This window comes from Copadichromis virginalis, linkage group LG14 (genome assembly GCF_057382275.1).
Source record: "Copadichromis virginalis isolate Kocher_CV1m ecotype Utaka linkage group LG14, C_Virginalis_male_GT1.1, whole genome shotgun sequence".
Taxonomy (NCBI): Eukaryota; Metazoa; Chordata; class Actinopteri; order Cichliformes; family Cichlidae; genus Copadichromis; species Copadichromis virginalis.
In genome coordinates this window covers 30,160,925-30,188,179 of record NC_140631.1, presented here as the reverse complement: position 1 = coordinate 30,188,179, position 27,255 = coordinate 30,160,925, and the positions used below count along the sequence as shown (strand labels likewise).

Genomic DNA, 27,255 nt, shown 5'->3' with positions numbered 1-27,255 from the left:
TAATCATTGATAATATATCTTTATTTTTTTTCTTTACTCTCACTAAAATAACTCAATTAACATGTCTTAACAGAATATCCTCGTCTACATTAAGAATTTAAAAGAGCATCTTTAAATGAATAAAACATGTAAAACACCACACTGTTAAAAGTTCCCCATGAAGAGCGAAGAAACTTTCATTACGCGACCAAAGCACGATGCCGCACAAAATACACTTTCACCGAACCGCATGAGCTGACTCGCATGTACATCTCGAGCATATTTTGCCGCGGTGCGTTCGACCTTAACGAAAGAAAAGGAAAATACGAAATCAAAAATCATAGCACTCATTGTTATTTTGCAATACACAATGTGTGATAAAGAAAAAGAAGCGCAAAGTTAGAAAGCATGAGGTTATCTTCCGCTTTACCGACCCTCCCAAAAAGTGCTAATTTGGATTTTAAACAAAGATTCTGAGCAAGCTGCTTCTTACAGAAAAAAATAGATACGCTATATATCAAGAGGCTTCATGTATACCACGTTAAGACAATGTGTTTCGTACACAGTTATCCTTAAAAGTGCTTGTTGAAGTCTGAGCAGACCAGAATAAAAAACAAATGTACAGTACATTGGCCACATGTTAGATGTGTTATTTATAGAAATATACGTTTAAAATGACTGTTATTTTATACACATTCTAAACTTTAAAATCATATTCATAAAACCAGTTAATTTACCTTGTCATCCCTTGTTGTGTTGCTTAGACATTAAATAAAATCTCTTCTTTTTTAAACACATTTTCTTCTCGTCATGCGTCTTAGTGTTTACACTCTTTTCATTTAATACAAGGCCTGCATACGATTCATTTGTTGGCTTCTAGCTTCCCTGGAAGCCACTGGGAAAATATGAAACTACCACTAACGCTGGCAGTATGATCCCCAGCAGCAGCAGCCTCACTTCACACTTTTTGTAGCAGCTCCTGAAGGTTAAAATAAACACACTTTCAAAGCAACAGTCTGTTGGTCTGGCTGAGGATAAAGTGCTGTTCTCCTTTGGCCCCAATGTGGAATCAGATAAAAATACAAAAAAAACAAAACAGTGGTCAGAATCACTCGTAGATCCCGGCTTCTGATCTCAGAGCAGCGTGATAAAAAGCCTCATGACCCAGAGCCTGGGACAACAGTCTGTGCCCGCGGGGCGACATGCAGCCCTGGCCAGGCAGATATCCTGCCACGGCTTTAACGGATCTTGTGGGTTTAGGCTTGGGTGCTGCGTAATACCCCTCCATGTGGTCATATTGTGTGGGCCTGACTTTAGTGCTCTGAGTCCTTCTGTTGGAAAAGGATCCCAGATGTTCGGGATCCATTTGGGATTTGGCGTGGTAATGGTAGTAGTGACGGTTTTCTCTGGTGCTCTGTGACCTCCCGGGTCTCCTGAGGATGCTGGGTTTCACCATACCAGAGTAGCTGTTGACAGCGTTGGTCATCATTAATCGATCCTGGTCGTGACCTCGCGTATGGCTTCTGTCGTTGTGCTCGACGGTCTTAAAGTTAGGACAGCCTCTTTCTGGGAGCGAGGGGACTTTGCGAAGCGGTGGCTGCTGAGAGGAACGCTCTTTGATGTGAATCCGCCTGGAAGGCCCCGAGTCCGCGCTTGAGCGGTGAACGCGCTGCCGCCTGGTGACCTCGGGGTCTACCGGTTGGGACCTCTGGGAAGTCGGGGATGTAAGCATAACATTTTGTCTTTCCATCTTGTCAGCGGAAAGGAGGCAGGCATTTCCAGGGTCTGACTTGCTTCTCGTGTGTGCGATGTCTCTACTTCTTGTGTCAGCAAGCGAGATGGGACTCTCGCAAGGAGACGCAGCTGGATATGTGTTTTTATGTCTGGATTTACTCTCCTGCATGACTGGTTGATATAAGAGTCTTTCAAAAACTTCTGCGTCTCTCGCCTCATAAACAACAGTGTCCCTGCTTTCTATGAAAAGCTCTCTGTTCACAGGGGGGACGCGCTGAGGAGAGTAGTTGTAGTAATCTGATTGTCCGCTTTCTCTTGTTGAACGCACGGTGTAAGACTTACTGTGTCGGATGCCGCTTTGCCGGCAGGGCTCTGCGTAATAGCGAGAGCCATCTGCAGGGTTCACATTTGAATAGGGACTGTAGTGGTAGTCAGCGTGTGTGTTCTCAAACTGCGGCCGCACAGGGTGAAGACCAGTCTGATTCAGCCTCTGATAAGGTGCTTCCTGGCCTGCTGTCTGCTCGACATAAAACATGGTGTCAGGGGGCAGGACTTCTGTCTCTGCCAACTCGTAATGACTAATCTGAGGGGCATGGAAGGAGCGAGCCCTCCGGATGGCCGGGTGCCCGACTACTCTATCGTCTGACCTCTGCCACTGGCCTTGTTGCCTGTGGCAGCCACTGATAAGGTGCTCATCTCTATGGTATCGTCTGTACTGAGGTGACAAAGGGTGCCTTAAACCTAAACTGCTGTAGCGGCCTTCGGAGGACTGCCTGTACAAGCCTTTTGGCCCAGAAAGGTGAACCGGCAGAGCATCAGGCCGAGGGCAGTGAGGTGCAGGCATTCGTGCTGCCTGAACTGGTCGGTGATGATGATGATGATGATGATAATGTTGATTACTGTAGACATCCTCAAGCATGCCGAGCGGCGTCTCCTCTTCTGGGCTGTAATGATGCGTTAAGGAGGGCTGTAATGGACGCGGAAACACCTCCTCGATGGATGCGGGCATGGAGGTCTCTGCCAGAACGGAGCGGAAATTAAAAACGTTTATCGAGTCCGGGTTGACGTATCCAGGAGAAGCCGATGGGCTCTGAGGCGAGTAGACGGGCTGAGTGGGTGTTGACACTCCAACACTCTGATAGGTGTGCTCTGTTTGCGTGACATCGCTAAGCTCTTTTTTCTCTCTGCAGTCCCTCCTCTCAGCGCTGCCTTCATCCAAGCTCCCTGACCCGAGCGGACTGACATTAGGAGTGAAATTGCACATGCTTTCCTGTCCGTCGGTGACCTGTAGCGACTCTGAGCAGAGGTGCGGAGGCAGGAAATGAAGAGGATGAGAGTAGCAGTGGGTCTCCGCAGGGCTGTGCACCGATGTTTGCCACTGGGAAGCAGGGGAGACATTAGAGCCGCTGTACTCCTGGGGATATGCTTTGAGATCAAGGACTGAGGGCCGTGGTGGTCTGTCCTGGACGTGAGATGCTTCCGGTCTGTGAAGCGGATGCACAGGGACATTGCTTCTTCTTTGGGAGCCACTGCTGGCCTTTTGGGCAGTTTCAGCCAGAGCCAGAGCCAACTTGCGTGCGGCACTCGTCAAGGGAGGGTGAGGAGGGAGAACAGAGACTGAACTCATAAGTCTATCTGTTCCTGGGGAGGGATAAGACAAACAACGCTACAGTATGACAGGACAAACAAAGCTATGGTAAGACATGATGGGACAAGACACAAAAGCTTTCATAAGAAACTAAGAAAGGCATTCTTATTTAAATAACCGCTAACTTTACAGTATAAATCAAGTATGCAATGTGAAAGAGCAATGGCACTAACCTGGATCGGACATGTTCTGTGCAGACTGAGTGAGGTCTGTCACAGCTGATGCCTGGCTCGCTGTGCTGAGTGGGCTGCAGTGTTGATAGGACGCTTTGGGCCCTTTTCCATCTGCCAGTGGAGCGTCACTGTTATCCGCTGGGGTAGAAGAAACCTTCTGAGGTGGCAGAGACATGGATGCAGACTGAACATCTGCTTGCGTCTTAAATGATTTCTTCCTGAGTTTAGGGGAGAGCTGCTTGTAGCTAACCTTCCTCACACCTTTACTGAGCACTGGACTAATGTCTGGAGACTGTAGGCAGGCCAGGTTGTTGTTGTTAGGAGAAGAGATGAGCTCTGATTCACTAGAACAACCAACATTCTTCCTCCACCTGTTTGTATCTTTACCGTGTTGTGGTCCAGGGGTTGCTGAAGGTGGGCTGCACTGAAAAGACATGGGGTCAAAGTCTAAAATAGAGATGCCTGCAGCCGGTGGAGAAAGGTCGAGGTCATCCTCCTGGTGCGGCGGTGAAATGCCTGCTGCAGTACTGACACGGTCAGCACCAGCATGACTCTCGTGTGGCAGTTTTGTTTTGCGGTCGCGTTTACTGCCGCCGTTGTGGAGGTCGTCTTTACTGACGGCAGACATGGCCTCGCTAGTTGAACGAGGTCTGAGAGGACGGTAACTTGGAGGCTCCCCTGGGATGGAATAAATTATACTCATATTATATTTATACTGATTATTTAGTAGTATGTTGTACAAAAATATTATAAACCACTGGCAGCATGTTTGAAGTGTAAAAAATAGACAATATTAAACATTAATTACCTTGTAAATTTTGCAAAGAGGTGAGAGATTCTTCACTTTTGGTAGAGCGCAAAGTGCCACTATCTCCTCTTCCCCCTGCAAACATTTGATCAAATTAATATTCCTAATAAATTAATCAGCATCTCTAATAAATACATCAATCAGTACAAGAAAGCGATAAATTAAAATGCAAAAAAAGAAGCAATAAAGATTTGGGGTACAGAAGCTGCATGTTTTCTGGCTGCGCAACAGCAGCAGTGAGCTGACCTGGCAGTGCAATGCTCTTTATCTCGTTAGGCTCACTGGGGTGTCGCTTCAGTTTACGTTTGGACACAGAATGGGATTTTCCCAGGTGGAAAAAAGAGAGCCAGTTCCCCACTGGAGACTTCTTAGCCTTAGCAGGAGGCCGCTTGATGCTGCAACACAGAAACGCATCATTTTCAATACTGGCGCTTGTTTCTAAAAGTACAAGAAGAAGAAATAACTGCTGTGAACAAAAACAAGACATTAGTAGTTACTATTTTTTCATTATATGATGTGATTAATTATCTAGTCTACAACCAGAGTGTTAGCGATGACTCACGATCAATCACAAATTGCATGATATTGTGAAGTATGAGAAGAGAGTGAAAGGTTTTCTTATCATTGGCTGTATTACACAAACGTATTAGAATTCAAATCCATTCAAAACTCAAAGAGGATCCTGCCACAGCCATAAACAGCGTGATCATCATGTCATAGAGTGGACCGGATTAGCACAATGATGATAGGAAACCCCCGACCAGTAATACGAGCACTGACTCAGCGATTATGACCAATAGGAGCATGTTCATCACCATCTAACAGGATACACGTGGCAAAGTGAAAGTTCGAACTCTCCTGTCATTTGTTTTTTCAGCTTTTTTCATGTTGTTCAAGCATGTTTATTATCATGGAGGATCTCATGTTAATGACTTGAATGACTAAATTGTTTGAACTGATTCTTCAGCCCATCAGGAGCAAGAATTTGTAAGTGGTGTGCATGAAGGTCACACTGTGAAAATGGAAAAACCTTGTAAGTGACCTTATCCACACATTTCTTTTTTTATGTGTTACAATTTGTATTCAGCCAAATTGTTGTAAAACTTGAGTGAAGACCCATTACGTGATCATCGTTAAGTGCGATTAAACTGTGACCAATACTGTAAACGGACTGACAGATGACGGATGCCTCATCATGGCTCATCAGTCATCTGATTGGACTAAAAAAAATTAAAAAATTAAAAAAGAGAGAAAATGCAAAATTCCCAAAAGTGAACTTGACATTTTCAGATACTTGTTTTGGCCGATTATTCATCTCATGGCATCTAATTAAAGAATAATTTAGTTATAAAGTTTGCAGCTTTGCTTTGTAAATGACTTTTAATTAAGTGCCAAATATGCTGCTCATCCATTAACTGTTATCAATAAACAGATCAGATCGGGTGTGACAACACGTGAGTCGCGGTTCGAGAAGCAGAAGGATTCCTTCACATATATCACAGAAGGTGGCCATATACCAACCTCTCTATCGGAAGCTCGATGACTGTGTGGAACTTGCCGAGGAGAGCTCCTGGTCCCTCTCCGACCTCGATGTAGTCACTGTGGGTGAGGCAGGGGGTGGTGGCCGGGGAGCTCAGATGTACCTGTGTGCGAGCCTGAGCTTCCTCTATAGACAGTAACTTAGTGGATGGGGAGCAGACCATCAGGGACTTTGGTCTGGATAAGGTGTTGTTACCTAAAGTTGAAATGTTCAGTGTGTTAGAGATGCATACAGGGTATATAATGTATACAAGAACTTTTATAATCCTTGACTGGGAAACAGTTTAAAAAAAAACACTTACCAGTCCTTTCCCTTATGATCGAATTAAGTTTGGGGCTGAAGAGAGCCTCAGTATTATTGAGGATGAATTCCACCACCACCGACTGGATACGCACCTCCATGAACGCGGCCGTGCCGCTAAAGCAGGCCGACTCGATCTGTCTGGACCTGAAACACAGCAAAGCACAGCGCAACCCATTTCACAGCTCTGTACCACTGAGACATGCCCCAGTTCACCGTCACAGAAAGGCTAGAATGAAACAGCAAAGCTAATGCTGTGACGCTATGATAGTCACCTGAGGAGGTTAGGTGCCCAGACGATAGCTAAGTTTTTTGTGTGCATGTTAGTGATGGAGCTGAAGGTGGCGAGTTGGGAGAGGTGCCTCATGAGGAACTCCAGTGTCCTGCAGAAAAAAAGTAAATTTTTAATCTAAGCTTTTTTCTTTTTAGACTTTAAAATTGACAACTTTAGCTTATTGTATCTGCTCAAACCCAACACAGTTATCCTTCCTATTACCAATAAAAAGATTTGAAACTGGTAGGATCAGTTTTTCAAATCTCAAGCTAAATAAAATAACTTTCAATTGCTGTGTTTGGTGAATATGTGAGACATTTTTGTAACTGAGATATCGGCTTGTGTAGGAAAACGGGATCTCACGGCTTCCACAAACCAAATCAGGCTCTCAGCAGGGTCCGACATGCTGTTTACAAAATCCCATTTCTACTTCAGACCACCAGGGTGCAGCAGCAGCGAGCTTGAAAGCTGACCTGTAATGTGGAGGAGGCAGCTGCTGGATGACATTGTGGATTTTGACCAGCCTCTCCTCATCTGTGGCTGCAGACACAGCCTCCTGTAAAAAGACAGAGGATAAAGCGCGCATGACTTCGAGACCGTTAATCACAGCCGAGGGAGTTTCCTCAACATCCCCGCTCTCGTTTTCCCCCTCTTTTTTTAAATATTCAAAGCAGCCACTGTTTTGTCTCGCTTAATCTGCTATTCGGGTTTTAACATGCACAACCCCCGCTGTTCCTAGAAAGCTCAGCGTGATGCACTGACCCCATTTTGAGCAGCACTTCAAAATGAGCAGAAATTTTGAAATGATTTCCTCTGTTCTTTTGTCAACACTGAATAACTAGAAATAGGTTCCTCGCAGCTTTTTTGCCCTACTTGTAATACTTGACACTGTTGCAATACCAGCTTCCTTTCTGATATCTATTCCCAGTGTAAACCCGTGCTGTGGTCCTTACCGAGAATCTGTCGTAGAGCTGGTAGGTGAGAAGAGGGTTGGGCAGCTCCCTGAAGTACAGTTTGCAGAGAGAGCCCACTGAGTGGATATCCTGTGTGTAGACGTCTCTGCTCAGGTCTGGGACCTGTTCAGAGTCAAACTCATGCCTACATGGAGACCAAAATAAAGAGAAAGCAGAACAGTGTGGGAGTCATCCTACTGCCCATCTGTCAATATATGAGAAAAACAAACAACAAAAACAGGACTATAAGCTCCTTTTGAGGCAGAAATCATTAATTTACCACATGATAATTATTATTACTATTTCAGTGTCTTTGTTTAAAAAAAAACTTCATTCTTGCATCTAATGCAGGAAATCTATTAATAAACTTGCTGATTATTATCAGAAAAGCGTCGACTGCTTTTTTATCTCCTGTGTTTTCATAAATGTTGAAAGACTATTTCATGTGGTGTCAGTCAGTTTTAAGTGAGAAAAGACGTTTTGATTGGCTGTCAAACACCATCAGGTTCTGTGCCTAATTTATGTACTGATGGGGGATTGTTTCACAAATTCCTCCTGGCAAGCATAAACTAGATGAGAAGACCATTACAGCCGTTCAGAGCTGCACAGCTTGAAACAAATTGTGTTTGATGGATTCCAAGAGAAGCAGCTCAAAAAGAAAATAATATTTAATGAATCTCAGTATATTTCCAATTACTTATCATAATTCAGTCACCAAAAAAGCTTTTGAAAGAAAAAAGAAAATAAGCAAAAAGAAGAAAAAAAAAAGACACTGAAACCCCAGAGGGAACTCAGACTAGAGGGAATATTTTAGAAGGTAGATGCCAGTTTTGGAATTTGGTCCTTCCTGGGAATCCTCAGGAATTGTTTAGGGTTATATATCGATTTTGCAGCATGTGCGAAACAGGCACAAACCTCAGTTTCTGAATGTTGGAAGAGATCCCTGAGAGCCTGTAGATCCCATCCACCACTCCATGTTTCTCTATGAAGTCTGCACAACTCTTAACAACCTGGGGCACTGCAATAGACAAAAGATGGTCAGCGACATGCTTCATTCCTTTAGGATATCTGAAGTTGTCTATGCATTACCACATAAGAATAAAAAACCCCAAAACTCATTGTTCCTCTGATTAACAAATGGACTCTCCTCTCAAGCAGCCTGCCGTAGATCTTACAGAGGAGGCTGAAGAGTGTGATCCCCATGAAGCTGGAACACATTCTCCGGTCCACCTTCTTAAAAAGAGAAACCACTACCACAGTCTGCCAGTCCAGAGACATTGTCCTCAAGTTCAGTGCTTTGCTGCAAAAGCATGCCCACTAACACAGCCCTGAAACATCCGGTTACTTAAGAAATTCGAGAAGAATCTCATCCACCCCAGGAGCCTGGCCATCAGTGATGGGCAAGTCTTCCCCCTGGTCCCCAGTCTCTGATTCTTCTGTGGAAGCCGTGCTACTGGGATCTAACTATTCCAGTGCACTACACTTACTGTAGACAATGTGAGTAGAGCCCTGCTCTCCCCTCCTGGAAAACCTGATGGTTTGCCACAATTGCCCCAAAGTCTACTAAAAGTTTTGCACCATGGTCTCAATAAACTCCTTTTTTGCTTCAGCTACAGCACAGCTGCACTCCATACAGCCTGCTGGTAGAAATGAGCTTCCCCCAGAGGGTCCATTGGATGAGTTAGGGAGGTGGTTGGGGAGAGGGAGGCCTGAACATATTTGCTTAGACAGCTGGCCCTGTGACCAATGACTCAGATAAGTGACAGAAAATGGCGGATGTAACAATAAAACATCCGTTTTGTCTTGATTCGGTGTACTGTGCATCTCTACATGTTATTACAAGCCAAGACTTTTACTAACCACTGCAGTCTGTTTACTGGGTTGGCCATCACTGACCACGGGCAGGTAACAGTGGTAAACGTCCAGCTTATCTCCGCATCATTCTCTGTTTCAACTCCAATAGTCACATTTAAATAGCTGCTTTTTTAGTGTGTTTTTGTGATAATCTGCTATTTTCGCACCTTAGACATGGATTACTTTGCAGTAAAGACTCAAACACGCTTATAGCTAGTGTCAAATTGAAAGTCGTCATTAAAAATATCCTTTCTTCAGGTGTTTTATAAGTTGAAGGTTTTCTATATCACGTTGCTTGTGTTACATTTTGCACACATTTTTGATGCCTCGATCGGTTCTTTCAAAAGCAATTTTTGAATGGGACGCCCTGACAAAAATCAATCATACCACAAAGTACTGCATGTGCAGCCAAAGCCCGAAAACCTGGATCGTATTTCTCTGTACCACAGCATGGCTCGTTGTGCTATGCAACAATTAAAAACATTTCACTGAGTCAATGTGTTGCAGTGGATAACAGGCTCATTCATCACTGTAAATACAAGGTACTGTGGTTTATCTTGAGCGAATCCAAAACACACAGTCCTGAGGCTGTTAAGACTCTTGAGTGAAGTGTTTACGCAGCATTTAAACATACATCACCCACCTTCAACAGGGAAAAACACTGTAATACAACTGGATTTTTTCCTATTTCAGCTGTTTTCTATGAATCATTACTCACTGGCTGAAGTGTTCCCACGAAGAAAGGTTACAAGTAGGCATCGCTTCATTGTAAGGAGTCACAACACAGGTGAAATTACATTATCCAGCGTGAAGAACAGATTTTACTACAATAGTTAGCAAGAAATGTATGAAATTAAAATAATACACATGATGAAAGTCACATGAGTATTGTCTACCTATTGACCCGAAGGCCTAAAAACCCAAAATACACAAAGCAGTTTTGGCAAATCTACAAAAATCTATAGAGCCACAGATTCACGAGGTAATCCCTGCTTTGGGATTAGTTCTTACCTTCCAGCAGTTTACACTGAAATGTGAACAGCCAGCAGGTAAAAATGATTCACTGTAAAATGAGAAATAAAAATCCATTTTACCCTCATGTCCTGAGTTGTGGAGATGTTCCCCCAGGTCACAGCCAAACACACGCTCTCGGAGGATGCCGCGCTGCCTGAGCTTCTGCGGCGGCGGTCGAGACTTCATAAAAGACCTCAGGAACGTTACCAGCTTTCCATGCTTCTTACACACTGATGAAGATGAAACACACAACCAACATACATATAACAGGCGAGTGAAATCAATCTGACTCATATCCTGGAAGCAAGTCTTAAATAAATCATCACGCACCGACACACACACACACACACACTGAAAAGTACCTGGCTTTGGCACTGAGCTTTGAACACTGGGGGGAATCTTGTCATTTATCAGCTCAACACAGTCACAGGGGAAGAAACCAACCTGGAAGAAGAGAGAAGAGAGACTGAGAGGACTAAAGGGGAGAGACAGAAACTGTGATACGCTTGAATGTTAAAAGGACCAGAGGGGGTGTTTTATGCTGGAGCAGACTGTTATACGGCGAGGGTGCAGAAATAGGTCAGGAAGCATGAGACGCTGCCTCAGACGCTAAATCCTCAGCTATCAGCTGCAATAGTGTGGCTGGCATTGTTTGTGACAAACAGACACAAAACCTGTGAGTCTGTCTCGTTGTGTCTAGATCCTCATTGCAAAACGTGCTCCTGTTGGCAGCAACTACTTCTACTCTAGCAGGGACAACAACACATTTGATTACTTTGGTAAGGCATCCTGGAGTTGCAGGCCAAACCTATTATTAAATATATCCACAGACTTTGTATGGACATTGTAAATGGTTCATTTATTTCAAAGCATCAAATTTTTAAAAACATTTTCTGCTCTCCCATCTCCAATTTGCATAAAAATGTTGTGCGTCCAAAGTCTGAGGATATAACGATTGCTGTGAAATTTAGGCTTCATATGCTAATTACTTTGTATACATTGTATTTCTGGTTTGTTGAGCCACTCCCAGCGTGTTTTTCGTTCACACTTTGAAATCTGAAACTATATTTGAATATGAATATCTCATAAAGTATCCACAATAAAATGCCTGAAATGTTTTTATACATCAAACACAGCAAAATAATTAACAGTTATAAGAAAGGGATTAATAATTAACTTTCCTGTCATAAGTGTCGCGAGGCCAAATTGCCGTTTCCTCATGCCGAGATCGGTATCTCCAAGACCTTAACTCCCCATTCCAACAGTAAGTCTAAAGCCACAACTGCTGCAGGCAAGCAAGGACACACACTAACTGCCAGAATATATATGAAAATGCTACATTGTTGCATTTTTAATGTCTCTCTGACTATATTTTAAACTTAATCTGGATTATCAGACTGCTCCGGGGCAGTAGGACTCGAAAATTAAAATACACAAAACATATTTTAAAAACATTATTTGCTTAGTTATAACTAGAGTACCATTTAGAAACTATTCAGATCTTTTTGGATCAGACACAAAATGTTTTTGAAACCAGAGAAAGTCGAGCAGAAGACCCATGATGATAGAATGACTCAAAAATATTAAAAGGTAAAACAGAACAGGGATGCAAAGTGGGACACCTCTGGTTCTCTTTAATTAAATTCAAGGTATTACCTGTTTTTACCTGTATTATTATACAGTAGAAAGAGGACATTTGTGCATTTATTATACCTGAAATCCATGTTTCCCTCGCCACCAGCCTGTGTCTTCTTTAGGCGGCATGTCGATGACTGAAACAATGTCCCCCACCTGGATCACAAAGCGTGTGATGATGAGTCTGATCACAGGTGAGTCCATTAAAAAGGAATCATGATGGAATCAGAAATCTGCATATGCTAAACACTCGGTCAAATAAAATCTAGCTAAAGAAGAAAAAACAAGTTAAACAAATGGGAGTGTGTTTCTCATAGATGTTTTATAATAGCTGGTACCTCAAAGGTTAGCTCGTCTGTGGCCTGGGCTGTGTACCGCTTGGTGACGTGGGCAGCGGCGATGGCGGGGACATTGATTGAAGCTTCTTCAGACACCAGCAGATGGTTCCCCTTGTTGTCGATCTAAAAATAAAAAGTGTTACAACAGAGACGTGTTAGCCCAGTTTTTCTTAAGCACAGGAAGCAGGGAACGGGAGCTCTGTCGCTGCAGTAAAAGTGACAGAGACAGGAAGCAGAAGAGAGGGAAAAAAATATTTTCTTTTTACCTCCAACTTGACTTAATATCAGTCGTTCCCTGTTAAAGCAGAGCCTGAACAATGCACAGCATGTAGCATAAGCTATTAAACTATTAAAGCATGTTTATAACCCCTCAATGTCCAAAATCGTCATTAAGGCTACAGGGGAGGGCATCAAATGTAATCTTTATAGGCGAATGAGCTACAGGAGACGCACTACTTCACAAAATACACTGACAACCGCAAGTTCTTTCATGCTTGTGTTGATATGATCTTGGAGCTCTGGTTTCTCTCACCATCAGAAATGTGGAGGGTTAATGCTACCAGTCTTGCCCAGGACACTCTAAATTCTGTTGTGCTATTGTGCTAATTCTTGATTAAAATAAAAAACTTACGTTTTTCTGCAACAAAAGCAAAATGTCAGAACAAAAATCACCAAAAAGATAGTCAGATACCTCCATCCATGTTAATACCGGACCACAGTTGATCTTATTGTCAGCGATGTTAGAGAAGCGGGACAGGTAGGTTGCCAACATTGTGGCTACTGACTGGAAGGAAGCACATGATCAAGATTTGTAAAACACAAACTGTCTGTAACATTAAACAGATAACTTCAGGCAAATCTGTGATCTTATACGTTATGGACATAGATACCTCATCGGTGTCCTTCAGCGTGTCGTATCGCGGCAGCTCAGTGAGCTGGGAGTAACGACGGTCGTATATACACAAGTGCAGATGCTTGTCCAGCACCCGGAAGTCTTCATAAGACCTCTTCACCAGCCAGTTTCGACCCTGAGAGGACGAACAAATGATAAATGGAAATGGAAAGAAATATACGACATCGTGCGATCTAATCTCGTTCACAAAAGTAGCAAGTGATGTTACCTGGCAAGTGATCTGGACCAGAAAGACCAGCTCCTTGGAGTCCAGCCCAGCCTTTGGTCCTTCACTCTGCCCCTCTGCAAAGGCCAGCTACAGAGAGACAAAGAAGCTAACGCTGAGAAGGCTGTCGTGCTAAATAATTGATCAGTTTAATACAACAACCTCTCTGTATATGAGCTGGTATACAAGGAGAACTTCATGTAACGACCCATTTCTGCATGAAATAGTAAAACCACTTTTACGCTGAACAGTGGAGTGAAAAAGTGTGATGAAAATCAAGCACCAAGGCACTGTGGGCAAATAATGCATTAATATAGGAGGATGTGAAGATTTTGTAAAAAAGGAATTCCGACAAATGATCTTTAAATGTGACTGACAGCCTTCGTGGTTAAGTTATTTGGCGGATAAGGAGGATATATATCATCTGCCAGCAGCACTTCACTATAAATCCTGCAGTATGAAATGTATAATAGATCAGCTGTTAGGATTTCAGAACTTGGAGGTGGTGTAGATTTAAAGAATATTTCTTTTTCTCTTCCTCCTCACTAATTTTTAATATGCCCCAAAACTGAAACGATCAAAGCTTCACTGTAGTTTGGGAATTTGTTGATAGACATTACTGTAGCAGCGACTTCAAAGGCCTCGAAGCCAAGGGAAGTTCTGGTTATTTATATCTGTTAGCAACTCATCCAGATACACTGTTATACAACACGCAGCGACCCAGTTACTGCTCAGCAGTAATACAGCAAACCACAGTGACAACGAACGCAGTCTGAGAAATTTGTATCTAAATAATTCATGATGGAAGAGCTCTTGTACACTGTGAGAATCTGAAATACTAGTCCCGACCAAACAGCTAAATTAGGTACGGACGGGTCAACGAGCCAAAGAGATTATGATGAGAAGGATTATGGACTGAATCACAGACAAAAAAGTAGGTTTCAATTTAAAAGATTTGAATAAAAATAAAACAGCAAAAATCTCAAAGTTTTCACCGAAGGCATGCTTGAGCATCACTTCTTCCGTGACGCTCACACCTCAGAGGCTCCTCTCTTCAAACTAGAGCATGCTAATGCACAAGCGTGACATTATTTCCTCACGAATATCAACCATCAGAAGCTCAGATGAATATATAGTCAACGCATGGTTATGTTACCTGCCACTAAGGCATCTCACATATTCCCCGCAGCTGGAGGAGGTGGCTCTCTCTTTGTGTGCAGCCGCAGTCCTGGACCTCAGCAAGCTCCTCCAACAAGCCAAATCTTAGCTCAGAGCAGCGGCTCAAACGCAGCTCGCCTATTTGCCGTCCCCTGCCGTTTTACCCAAAAAGCTCATTTCCAGTGCTTTGGATCATCGCGCGCTCATGCTCTGTTCTAAAAGCAGAATATATGAAAAGAGGATGCTCCCAACTGTGTGTGTGTGTGTATGTGTGTATATATGTGTGTGTGTGTGTGCGTTACCCCCCTTCCTGCATCCCTTTTTCGATCTCTTCCCCCTCCTCCCTCTCCTGCACTCGGTCTCCATCACCCTCCTCCTCTCGCTCTCCCTCTGTCTCTCTCTCTCTCTCTTAACCCTCTTTCCTTTCTCCGGCAACAAAAGGGGGTTTGCCAGTAAAATGGGCTCAGCCGGCACACACAGATACACAAGCTCATCCATCATACAAAGGCACAAGACACAAAGATGACCCTTTGTCATTTCAAAACAATTCTCCTTCACTGCGCTCTCAAGGCGAGACTGCAGCTAATCTGGAGAGGGATCAATCAGGCAGGCTGCAGACAGAGGCAGTCTGCTGTCCTTGTGCTATTCTGCAATCATGATATATGAGACTTGATCAGCGCCTGGCTGCTGCACTATGTGGATGAAGAGACATGAGAAATGCATCACGGGACAAAGACTAATCTCTCAGATTAAGTCGAGGATTCATCACGTTGCATTGTGGCGTGCAATACACCCCACAGCAATGTCTCCACACACCCAAATTTCTATTTCAGCTTGACTCTGCCTTTTGTCTCCTTGTGGTGCTTTCCAAGGTCACTGGAACTGTGCTGCTTCCACTTCCCTCCACGCTGCTGATGCATCCATCACAATCATGGCAACCACAAGAGGATGCGCAACAGAGTCAGAGCAGCCAAGAATCGAAGTCCCGTCCAGCCTGTTACACTGTAGCTGACTAATACTAGATGTAGGGATTCAGCCTTAAAGTATGTGTGCATACATGCATACACTGCTCTGGCAGCCTAAAGCTGACACTGGCAGCCTGTAGTTGGAGCAGCCTGTATCAGAGGTGACTGACGCACTCTGCTGGCAAGCAACCTGCACTACACCGAGGTTAACCAGGCGACTAACAATCACTTCCACACATGGATGAGCAGCCACTAAGGCTTCACTGCTTCTTATTATCACTGCAGTGAACAAAGTCTTTCTTAAACCTAGAAAATTATCTATATGTCCAAATAATTTATTACGTGGTTAAAGGAAAGGAATCCCAATCACTGACTTCAGAGGCCTGTGTTATGAAGCCAGATTTAAGGTTTAGTCTGTGCTTTTAGGTTAACTCTTCCCCTGCATCAACTATAACTGCAGCCACACTCACACACGTAACATGTGATTTATCAGACTGAGATTTTAAATTTGTCTCATACAAAATCCTACAATTCCTGGATAGAATAGACTATTTGCTCTATTGTGACATTTAAGGAGAAAGAAGGATAGAGCAGTAACTGTCCAGGAAAGGCAAACAAGGTTATCGATTCAGCTGCCACGCTGCGTTTAAAGAATGATTCCTTTCTGGAGCAATTCACTAAAACGGCCACTGAACTCGAGCCAAAGACACAATTACTAAACATAGAAACTCTGCTGCTGAAGTCACGGTGTAAGTATTTTCAGGTCTCACCTGAACATTGCCAAAATCAACTGTCTCATAGTGGAAATGGGCACACTCTGCCAATCTGGGAAAGTGACCTCTGGGAAAAGTCAGCCTGAAAAACAAAAACAAAAAAATATAGCAAACGCAGCAACTTATCAGTATTTAAAACACTGAAAAAGAGAAGAGCAAAGTTTATTGGCATAAAAGAAGAAGAAGAAGAAGGGTGAGGTTAGGTCTGCACATGATAACAGACTCACTTATCTGTCTGTGTCACACCCGTCATTTTATAGGTCCTCATTTCAGTGGCCTGAATAAGAGGCCTGGTTTACAGCCTATAATAGCAGCAACACTGTCTCCAGGAACACCTACTTCTTCATGTTCTTGACCTTCATGCTGGCTGTGCTGACGCAGGAACGCAGGATGGGCTCAGCCGGGTGCTCTGTGATGTCATCGCTCCTTGCCTGCCAAACGGAGACAGCACCCTTCGATAAATGTCAGTCAGTCACGGGACAGCTGATGGAGAACCATTTGCAGTGACCACAGTAATGATGTCGATCACATGAAAGAGTGAAGGTGCTACAACTGAAGTGCTACACACTAAAGGAGTGACTCTAAGCAGTACAATAAGTTTTATGCTACAGCATAGTATGCAAGGCTAATATGTTATATTACTATATGCTGTGGTGTATTGCATTCTTTGCTATCCTATAACTGTGTTATCATATATGTGTTCATGTTTTGTTGAAATGTCATTTACACTAATATTAGCAATTCCTGTAAGCATTAGGCCTTTTCTTTCCATGGATTCTGTTACTGTACTACGTTGTTATTGTGCTCCATAGAGCTAGAAAGCCATGCACATGAATGGACAGATATATATTCTAGTACATAATGAACAAATACTGCTTTATCTGACTTGTTATCAAGTCAGATGTTATCAAGTTCATTACTTTGAACCAAAAATGTACTTTATTCAGCATATTTCATACCACCATGATGTCAACAACTCAGAAAACTGGTGCAGCAAACTTGCTCACTTTGAGGCAGAGTTCATTGGAATTTTTCCAGTTAGAAATCAAGTTTTCAATAGTGAACGCATGAATGCAGTATAAGCTGTAATCTTGTTCTTCTTTAAGCTGTTCCCTTTAGGGGTCGACACAGCAGATCATCCCTAGCATCCTCTTCTGTCACACCAACCCTCTGCATGCCCTCCTTCACTACATCCATGAATCTTCTCTGCAGTCTTCCTCTTTTCCTCCTGTCTGGCAGCTCTATAATCCACTTTCTTTGTCTAATATATCCACCATGTCTCCTCTGCACATGTCCAAACTATTTCAGCCTTGCCTCTCTAACTTTGAGCCGTCCCTGTGATGTACTCATTTCTAATCCTGCCAACTCTGCAACCTCCACCTTGGCCTCCTGACTTTAGGTAAGTGCCACCGTCTCCAAACATGTATTATAGCAGGTTTCTCTACCACTGAGCAAACTTCCCCTAACACTCTTGCCACTATCCTTCCGTCACACTTGTCTCCACCCACTCCACGTGTACATAGCTTGAAAATCAAAATGCAAACTTGGAATTTTTTTTTTTTTTTTTAAAATACAGTATACATTAAAAAAAAAAATGCACACGTCATGTGACCACTTTGCCTAATAATCCCTCAGGAGGTAACCATGAGACAACGGGTATCTGGTGCCAGGACTTCCTGTTTTTTGTAGTCGTTATTGTTTAAGAATGTAGATACATTTTTAAAAAGCAAATAAGAAATAATAATCATACAGTCAGTAGTTTTTTGTTTTTTTTTTAAATTGCATTTTAAAATGCATCTATGTTCGGTTAATCAAACAGGAAGTATTGGCACAAGATACATGCTGTCCCACGGTAATGACACTACCCCACAGCCACCCACCTTTGCTCTTCACAGGACTGTTTCCCTGCTTGCAGTCTAACATTGACCAGATGTAAATGGTTAATACTGCTTTAAGCAGAAACCAGAACGCTTCCAGGAACAAGAATCTAGCAAGTCCCTTGCTAACAGATTCTGCATATTCATGTGCAGATATCAGAGTTAAGAGAGATTAATATGGATAGAGAGAGATAGAAACAGACAGATGGTAATTAACAAACAAAATTCACCAATTTTACATCTTAAAATCCCCCTTCAGATAGATAAAGAAGACAAACAGAGAGAAAAGATGACATCATGTGTCTGTGGCATGACACCGTCATCACACCTTTACCTCAGCTGCTATCAAGCATGTCATCTCAGTCTCTGGTGAGATATCCTTAAATGCAAATTTACATAACAGCTGACTTTCACATGTCCGCCATATGACCTCGGTGACAAGATGCTGTGAATAACCTCCAGAACCAGTGCAGCCTCATGGAAGAAGGGAGACATCCATCTCTGCTGGTGTTTATGTGTTTTCTTGTATAAGTGATGAGTCAGAGGCGTGTGTGTGCGCGTGTGTGTGTGTGTGTGTGTGTGTGTGTGTGTGTGTGTGTGTGTACCATGACAGTGGATGTCTCCTGTGGTTGTTTCTCCTCTAGAGGATTACTGTTAGTGGCTTGAGGTAAGGCATCGTCTTTGTCCAGCTCGGTAGACGGTAACACGTCACTACAGGAAGACACAGGCCAGGAATTTAAATAAAAGAGAGATAACATGTCACAGTATCAACTGCTGTGCCACGGAGACTTTAAAATAAGGCTTGTCACTTTTTTTTTAAAAATACACCAGAGGGAGCAAGTGAGGAGGAATTCATAAAGTGTGGCTTGGTCTCAAATCCTGACATTGCAACAGCATGGCCCAGAAAACATGTTGTACAAGCACTGCAAGGTTTAAATTGCATCACATATGATAACTGGGAAATATGTGAAAATACTAGTTTAATCCAATCAGGTCAAGGTGGAAACATATGTTGCACAAATGTCCGTGATCCAGATTAATCTGAAAGCAAAACAAAACAAACTGTAGCACATTTGGGGTCTGTTGGATGCCCTTAGGAAAGCCAAGGTTGACTATTCAGTGAGCCATAAAGACAATTCACCCACAAGGGACTGCTTCACAAAACCGTCACTTGAAATGTGACTCAGTGTATTGAAGAGGGCAGGGTGAGGTTCCATTCAGCTCAACTTTTATGAGCAACAAAGCCAGGAGAGAGACAGAGCACGGTTTTGTCAGCGTAATTCAGCATGATGAGATCAGGACTCCAGGCCAGGAACACAGACACACAGTGTAATTTATGTGATCCACAGGGATACAGTGAATTGCATAAGAGAAGAAGAGATATGGTAAAGTCTGGACATGATGAAGCTTGAAACAGAGACAGTCTGTCTGTCTCTCTCTCTGGGGACAGGGTCATGTTTTAGCCTTAACGCTGTCCTGCTCTTACTTTCCTTCATGCAGCATCTCAAATGCAAAAACGCATGTAAATGAGCACACAAGCACATGATAGTTAGAGCTACGCACGCACACGTCTGTCTCCACACATTTTTATGTTTTTACATGATTCACATCAGCTGACATGATGTGAGAAAAAAAACAGAGCAACTCACCTCTCAAGGACGTCACTACTTCCTGGTTCTCCCTCGGGTCCTGAGGCAGCATTCTCAATCACCGCGGCAACCACGCATCCAGCCTCCATGATGCTGCTTTTCTGCAACTGTCCGCTGTAGAGAAACGTGAGTGGGAGGAGAGGGAGGGAGACAAAGCCAGAGTGGGTGGGTGAGCGTAAGAGTAGAGCATGGGAGAAGGAGTCCGATCCTATGAAGCCGCCAGACGTTAACACACTTGAGGCTGCAGCGTGCGCGACTCTCAAGGCTACAATTCACATAGCCCAGACTGTAATCTGCGATGACATCATGCTACAGTGCCAGGAGCTGCTTCAGGGATATAAAGAATGTCAGACGGCACATTCATGAGAGGATTTCATGAGAATATCAGCTTCTTTTCTTTCTTTCTTCCTTTTTTTTTTTTTTTATCATTTTTGCACTGACAGGAGTTAGCTGGAGAAAACATCCACCTTCAAGAAAATGTCAAGGCTGTCATGGCAGTTTCAGTATGAGCCCCGGGATAAAATTAGTTCACTTAGCATCATTATCTTTGCTCATAGATATCCACTCACTGGCTATTTTGTTTGGTGCAACTGTTAAGCTGCTAGTAAATGCAAATATCTTATCAGCTAATCACATGGCAACAACTCAATAAATTTTGGCACGTAGAGATGTTCAGAACAACCTGCTTAAGTTTAAACTGAGCATCCAAATTGTTAATAGAGATGATTCAAATCACTTTGAATATGGCATTGTTGTTGGTGGTCTGAGTATTTCAGAAACTGCTGATCCACTGGGATTTTCCAACAAAATCATCTGTAAGGTTTACAGAGATGGTCCATAACTGAGAAAATGTACAGTGAGCACAGTACTCTGGTTAAAAATGACTTCGTACATCAGAGGAGAATGGCCAAAATAGTTCACACTGATGGGAAGGTAATAGTAACTCAAATAATCAATCATTACAACCAAGCTATGTACAAAAGCATCTCTGAATGGACAACATGTTGAACCTTGAAGCAGATGGGCTACAGCTGCTGAAAACCACGCCAGGTGTGACTCCAGTCACCTAAGAACAGGAAACTGAGGCTAGTGTCATAAAGGTGTGGCAGGTTTTTCCTGACAGACTTGGGGCTCCTTAGTGTTAACTGGCATGATTAGAAATGCTACAGCTTACATGAATATTGTTGCTGACCATGTCCATCCATTTGTGACCACAGTGTACTGATCCTCTGATTGCTGATTCCTTTAAAATGACAATGAGTATACTGCACAATCAAATAGAGCATCTATGGTGGAATGGGACGTTCACATCATGGATGTGCAGCCAACAAATTTGCAGCAACTGTGTAATGCTATCGTCTTAATATGGACTTCATCCATTATCTACTTCTAGTTATCTAGGGGCAGGGATAGCTCAGTAGGTAGAGCGGTGGCCCCATGATCGGAAGGTCGGGGGGTCGATTCCTCTGAACAGCCACCCTGAGGTACCCCTGAGCAAGGTACCGTCCCTACACACTGCTCCCCGGGCGCCCAATGGCTGCCCACTGCTTCACTGAGTGAATGGGTTAAATGCAGAGAGGAATTTCCCCACGGGGATCAATAAAGAACACTTTCTTCTTTCTTTCTTATCCCTATCAAAGCACCACCTCACATTGGGAGGTCATAGAGTATACCCTGTACTGACCTTCACTCTGTTGCAAGTCACAGACAACTAAATAAGGTTCATACTGGTGCTGTCCAGGTGCAATTTTGGTCTGGGGTTATTTCTTATGTGCTCGGCTTGGCTCCAAGTCACGGTCTGTAGCCTATCCCAGTTACCACAGGGCGAGAAGGGGGGTACACCCTGGACAGGTCGCCAGGCTGTCGGAGGACCAACACAGGAAACAGACGACCATTCATGCTCACATTCAATCCTACAGGCAACTTAGAATAACCAGTTAACCTAATCCCACCAACTGTATGTCTTTGGACTGTGGGAGGAAGCTGGAGTACCAGGAGAGAACCCACACAGACATGAGGAGAACATGCCAACTTCACACTCCAAAACTCAAATTTAAAAAGTTTTAAGTGTAAGAATGCGTAAGAATCATCATATTTGGAAAGGCTCATACCAATATGGCCCTGATCTATCTTACTGTCTAATGGAATCCAGTATCACTACTGACCTCCTTATGTACTGTAAACAAACAGAAGAAATGCCCTGATTAAGCAAACTCGGCACCACAATCTTCCCATAACTAGCTTCTAACCAATGTGGGTGTGCATTGTGAAACAGTGCATGTTAAAAGGGCGTGTGGGTGGAAAAAACAAGCCTCTTTTCACACCTCTGAGGTTCATCTCCAGCACTAAAAATCCCTCCATTTAACTCTAAGGCAGTTTTACCATCCCTAAGCAGCTCTGCTAATCAGCACAGAAATGTTTGGAGTAACAAGTAGATTCGTCAGCCCCAACTAACTGCTGCTGTAGTAGCAGTTTCCCACCAGCCCCTCTGGCCCAGAGCCTCACTGAGTTGCTGTTGACGGCCTTCTACAAAGCCTCCTGACTCAGCAGAATGTGAGCAGGCAGACAGGAATATGGGCCAGATCAGACTCCAATTCATCCACATCTCATACTGCATCTCCTCTCTAATAGACACTGTAACCTTGCCAAAGGAGAGCCAACGTACTATACAAGCAAGCAGCAAACTAATTTATTGTTTAGAAGTGTTGCATCAAGCACATAAGGGTCACCGGAGGGAATGTTTTTTGGAAAGTCATATAGAAGTGAAGACAGTATGCTGCCAATTAATGTGGCTCTAGAGGCACATGTAATAAAATTAGTGCCTCTATTTACAGCTTAAAAATCTAGGTTAACACAAAAAGATCCAAGCATTATCTCTTCATTGTTTACAATATTTCCTTTATCGTGCATTCCATGATTTAAAAAAAAAGTGTGCTACATGGTACAATACCTGACCTTGCTGATGGCACCGCATAAGACAGTGAATCAAGCATAGGAACATGCTGTACTGTACACTGCAGAGGAGGCAGGCTAGCTGTGTGCTTTAAAGCTGCCTGACAGAAACAGAAGCCTGACAACTTGTGGGGGATGAGCTGAAGATAGCCGACAGCAACATATGATTGAGGGCTATACCAAACACCTCTCAGCATCATGAAAATCACAACACATGGAGGAAAAAACAGGAGGACTATTTTGGAATTGCCCCAAATAGCTTGAGCTATAAAAAGATAAAGCTGTCACATCTGTAAAAAAAAGTCATTACTCTAGTTGATCTTGGCAATGAAACAGGTAGCACATATTGATGCAGCCGTACAGGTGAGAAAAACACCATCCCGCCAAACCAGGCATCAAACCCATGTAACTAAAACTGCAGAGCTGCTGTACGTCAAGCAGAAATCATCTTTCCACCACATCTCCATCAGTCATTTTCAATGTGTTAAGCAAACCTAATCCAGATGTACAAATAAAGAAACCCTCTACCTGTCACTTAAAAAAAAGAAAAAAAGTAGTGCTGCTCTGATGTCAGGAGACTGCAACAGAGAGTGTAAAAGGATGTCACCCCGGTATCTGATGGCCTAGATGGCATTTTAAGGAAAAACAGGGCAGCCTACACAGTCGTGCACACTTTTTATGAAACTGCTATCAGCATGTGTGCTGACAAGAAGAATGACTGCCTGTATATTTGTAGCTACAAACACACAGCAGATGTGTCTAAGTGAGTCACAGATACTTTATCACATATGAGAGGAGGCAGGAAGGCAAGCCAAGGAAGGAAGGAAGCTAAGAAGAAGGAGAGGGAATATGAAAATGTCTTTTTACCTTTCTCTGTAAAAATTGAATTTAACTGACACATATTAATGCAAAAATCGCTCCCATTCTGTGGACCTACAGTAAACAGTGTAACATGACGTAATCACACCTTCATTATGGAATTAGCAGAAGTCTAATGAAAGAGCAAAAAGAGTAACAATAAGGCTGCATTGTAATTATCACTGCTAGCTTGCAGAATGTTTGATTTTTACTTTTTAAATTTGATCCCTTACTGGCCAGATGATAAAACACACATTGTTGGAAGTTGCCTAAATAAATACTTCTGGCTACATGATAAGTGTAAATCTGCTACACTCTGTCCTGCTGTTTTCACCACATTTGGGTGTCTGTATTTCAGTGTTAGCTGGGCTGTGTGAAGCAGGTTTGCAGGCCTGTTGTGGTTAGAATGAGCCAAAATAGTAAAGATGGCAGGTCAGAAACCCAAAATGAGCTAGAAAAAAGCTGAAATTATCCGAGAAGCTGAGGTACACAACAAAGTGTGATGATAATCATAGATGGGGAGGAGGAGTCACCATGACACCACCCACTCATCTGTGAGCGGAGCATTTTGCCCGTCAACATCAGGGTCCCTTAAAACTACATTTCACATGTGAGGGGTGAATCCGAATAAGGAGAGAGGGCACGGCACACTCATAAACTTGTGACTTTAAATCACATGACAGCCAATCAGATACTCTGCTTTATAAACTATTTACTTTACATGGAACTATGATTACCAAAATGAACTTCGTGTTGGATTCAATAAGACTTGGAACTGGTGACTGGGACAATAAATATATTCGCAAAGTGTTTACTGAGGTCATGAATGGAAAAACAAGATGACTATATCATAGTTGCCAATAGTTGCTATTAGAAAGAAAGCAGGTTTAAGGCCCTTGAGCACTGGTTCTACTTTTCAGACCCAAATACGATGCCCATTTCTTATATACGGTCTATAGTGATAACTGTCTCTGGGTATGTGACCCTTTCACATACACATGGCCATGGTATCTGTGAAGTTTATTAAATACCGACTGTATCAGCTTAAACTGCACTTTTAATAAAATTCTTTTATTTTTTCTGCAGAACCCCCCAAAAGGCAAGTGGCTGGCCGATGGAGGAAACTTGGTTTCATGCTCTCATTCTGAGCTCTGGATTGCAGTCAACACAGGCAAGAGACGCAGAGGAGAAAGCCCTGTGGTTACCATGGTAACCGCTCTCCCGTCCATCGTGACTTGATGCTCCTCCAGACTGAGGATGAGGTAAGCACAAGGAGGCAAATGATGCCTCAGAGGAACCTTTGGCCAGAAGCTCCGACACATCACCAGAAAGTCTATTTGTTGCTTCTCTGCACGGCAGGACTGAGACAGCAGGTGAGGCACTGCTCTCTGATAATGCCGTTTAAAAAAAATAATAAAAAATCAACTGTAGTTACTGAAGCTTGGGCTCAAATCACTTCATAGAGGGAGGAGGAGGAGATGGTGGTGGCGAGCGGTCATTTGATCTTATAATCTCCTTGAAATCAAACCACAGTGAGATTAAATTTAGCTCGGCCTTTGCCCCGCAACCTCCAGAGTTACAGTGATCCCCGGTGCCAGGCAGAGAGCGGGGTGACCAGCAGGGCGATTAAGTTGTATGCAACAGAGCCAAATATTTAATCAACAAGCTGATCTGTCACTCTGGATGACAGTCTAACCCTTACAGTAAGATGAAGGTCTTTCCAGTATAAGCACGAGTGTTTACTTTGTCTAAAAAAAAGACATTTTACCATTTTACTGTGTAAGACAAAAAAAGAAAAAATGCAGGAATGCCAGAGGACAAGATCCCAGCTCCCTTTACAATCTAGTGCAATCTAATACAGCAATCCCTGCAACAGCTACAAACTTTGTAAAGCTCATGTTCAGCTGTCAGGGAGGTTTTGACTCAGCTCTGTGGAAATGCATTTATAAGGCTGTACTGTACAGTCGACTGGACCACATTACACAAAATACACATTACCATAGAATATGACTAATGCAATTATTACAGCGAGCCCACACACTCCAACACACATTTCTAAATAATATTTTCTACGATGAATCGTTTGTTTTACGACATCTCCAATGCATTTATCTCCTAACGCCAAATACAGTGTCTGTAAATAGCACGTTTTGTCCTACAGACATTACAAACATAATTGTTCCCGAGTGACAAACTGGACCCAGTGGATTCTGGGAGTTGTGTAAAATGTCATCAACTGGATAAAAATATAGTTCATTAGTACAGAATGTCAAATAGCTCAAAGTCTTTACTGGTGCATCTGCAGTCTTAAAAACAAAGCCATTTAAAATGTATATATATGATTACTCAAATGTTGTTAACATATTTCAGTTAACTGAGGGATTGATGGACTAACCATTCACTCAAAAATCTGCCTGTTTCTGTGTTTGACTAATGTAATTACATGTGATTTTGTTACATAAGTATAATGTAAAATTTTACATTTAATTGAATCTGGGCAAATGAAATTCACTTGATTGGTATACATTACATTTAACACATTAACAGTTCATTTAATATATTTCAGTAGCATCTCACTCAGAACTGTTGCTTTATGTTTGTTTCTACTCTACAGCTATTTTATACTCAAGCCTCCACCACACTTGCCATATCTTACATAATGAACACAGCCTCACAAATTACAATACAATTCTTAGCTTTCAAACACTAAAGATCTTTCTAACTAATAAATAAACACATGGCAGAAATTCGAATACAGGAAGTGCAGGTGTCACAACACTTATTGCAGGGCAAGTGTTGCACTGTTGCAGTAACACGGGTCTTGGTTACACTGTGTCCACGCACTGCACAACAGTGATTCACAGACACACACCAGCAACGAAATCCTCTTGACAGACAAAGTCAGTTTTAATTCCCTGTGATGCAATCATGCGCATATTGCAGTCCCGTAAACCGACTCCTGGGATCCACTGGGAAAACTTTACAGCCTGTGTACTCTGACCTGTTGGGCCTGACAGATCAGCGGTCAGCTGCGTGCGTAACACACGCGCACACATAAACACACGATCATTAGTCAACTCTAATGTAAAGAATCACATCAGCTTGGTGGGGGGGGGGGGGTCTAAAATACGCGCGATGGTCACACCTTCGGCGGTTGACAGCACATTAAACCCGGTGTGGTTATGTCTGCACAGCCAGTTACGATCCCTGCTCAAACAGCAGCCTACCTGTAACTGTACCCGCTGCTCCACTCTGCTGCCTCCTCTATGCTGCACAGCGCAGGGCTCCTCGACGAGGAAACATGTTGTCAGCATCGCACTGCAGAAATGCGCAGCTCGGACTCACACTCGGGCTACGGCTGATCATCTGAGGTAGACGTTTTGCGGAGAAAACCGTTGACCGGGTGCGGCATCGCTGAGGCAGTGTGGGAGTCTTTCCGGGAGCCGCGACCGGACTGACTGAAAGGCTGGGAAATCTGCACACTCGGTGCCGGGAGCGCGCGCTGCTGAACTGACCTCGTGCCCGCGCCTAGGATGTTTTAGCCTCAGGGCTTCCCAGACCTTTCAAAGTCAAGGACCCACATATGAGGCAGGCATGAGGGTATTGCAAGCGCTTGTTGGAGAAATATTCACCAGTCCGAAGAGCCCCGTCTGGC

The 27,255-nt window shown here is 43.2% G+C and overlaps 1 protein-coding gene across 2 annotated transcripts; it reads right to left on the bottom strand.

Moving 5' to 3' along the window:
- On the bottom strand, positions 1-27,255 carry arhgap32a (Rho GTPase activating protein 32a). Of its 2 annotated transcripts, XM_085430380.1 has the most exons (22): positions 26,828-27,254; positions 19,791-19,904; positions 18,747-18,852; positions 16,604-16,695; positions 16,262-16,346; positions 13,372-13,458; positions 13,141-13,278; positions 12,942-13,034; positions 12,251-12,373; positions 11,991-12,068; positions 10,640-10,721; positions 10,358-10,507; positions 8,325-8,427; positions 7,410-7,554; positions 6,930-7,012; positions 6,458-6,565; positions 6,184-6,329; positions 5,864-6,077; positions 4,589-4,737; positions 4,343-4,417; positions 3,535-4,212; positions 1-3,354 (listed from the first exon to the last, which is right to left on the bottom strand). In XM_085430380.1, the coding sequence occupies exons 2-22, from the start codon at positions 19,877-19,879 to the stop codon at positions 1,088-1,090; spliced, it is 5,091 nt and encodes a 1,696-aa protein (XP_085286506.1). In that variant the 5' UTR covers positions 19,880-19,904; positions 26,828-27,254; the 3' UTR covers positions 1-1,087. The 2 variants fall into 2 exon arrangements, with proteins under 2 accessions (XP_085286506.1, XP_085286504.1); XM_085430378.1 differs by having other exon boundaries at positions 10,358-10,721; positions 26,828-27,255.

Coding starts and splice junctions, on each gene's coding strand:
- arhgap32a (XM_085430378.1), bottom strand. CDS start 19,879: ATGGAGGCTGGATGCGTGGTTGCCGCGGTGATTGAGAATGCTGCCTCA. Junction 18,853..19,790: donor AGTAGTGACGTCCTTGAGAG/GTGAGTTGCTCT, acceptor GTCTTCCTGTAG/TGACGTGTTACCGTCTACCG. Junction 13,279..13,371: donor TGGTCCAGATCACTTGCCAG/GTAACATCACTT, acceptor TCGTCCTCTCAG/GGTCGAAACTGGCTGGTGAA.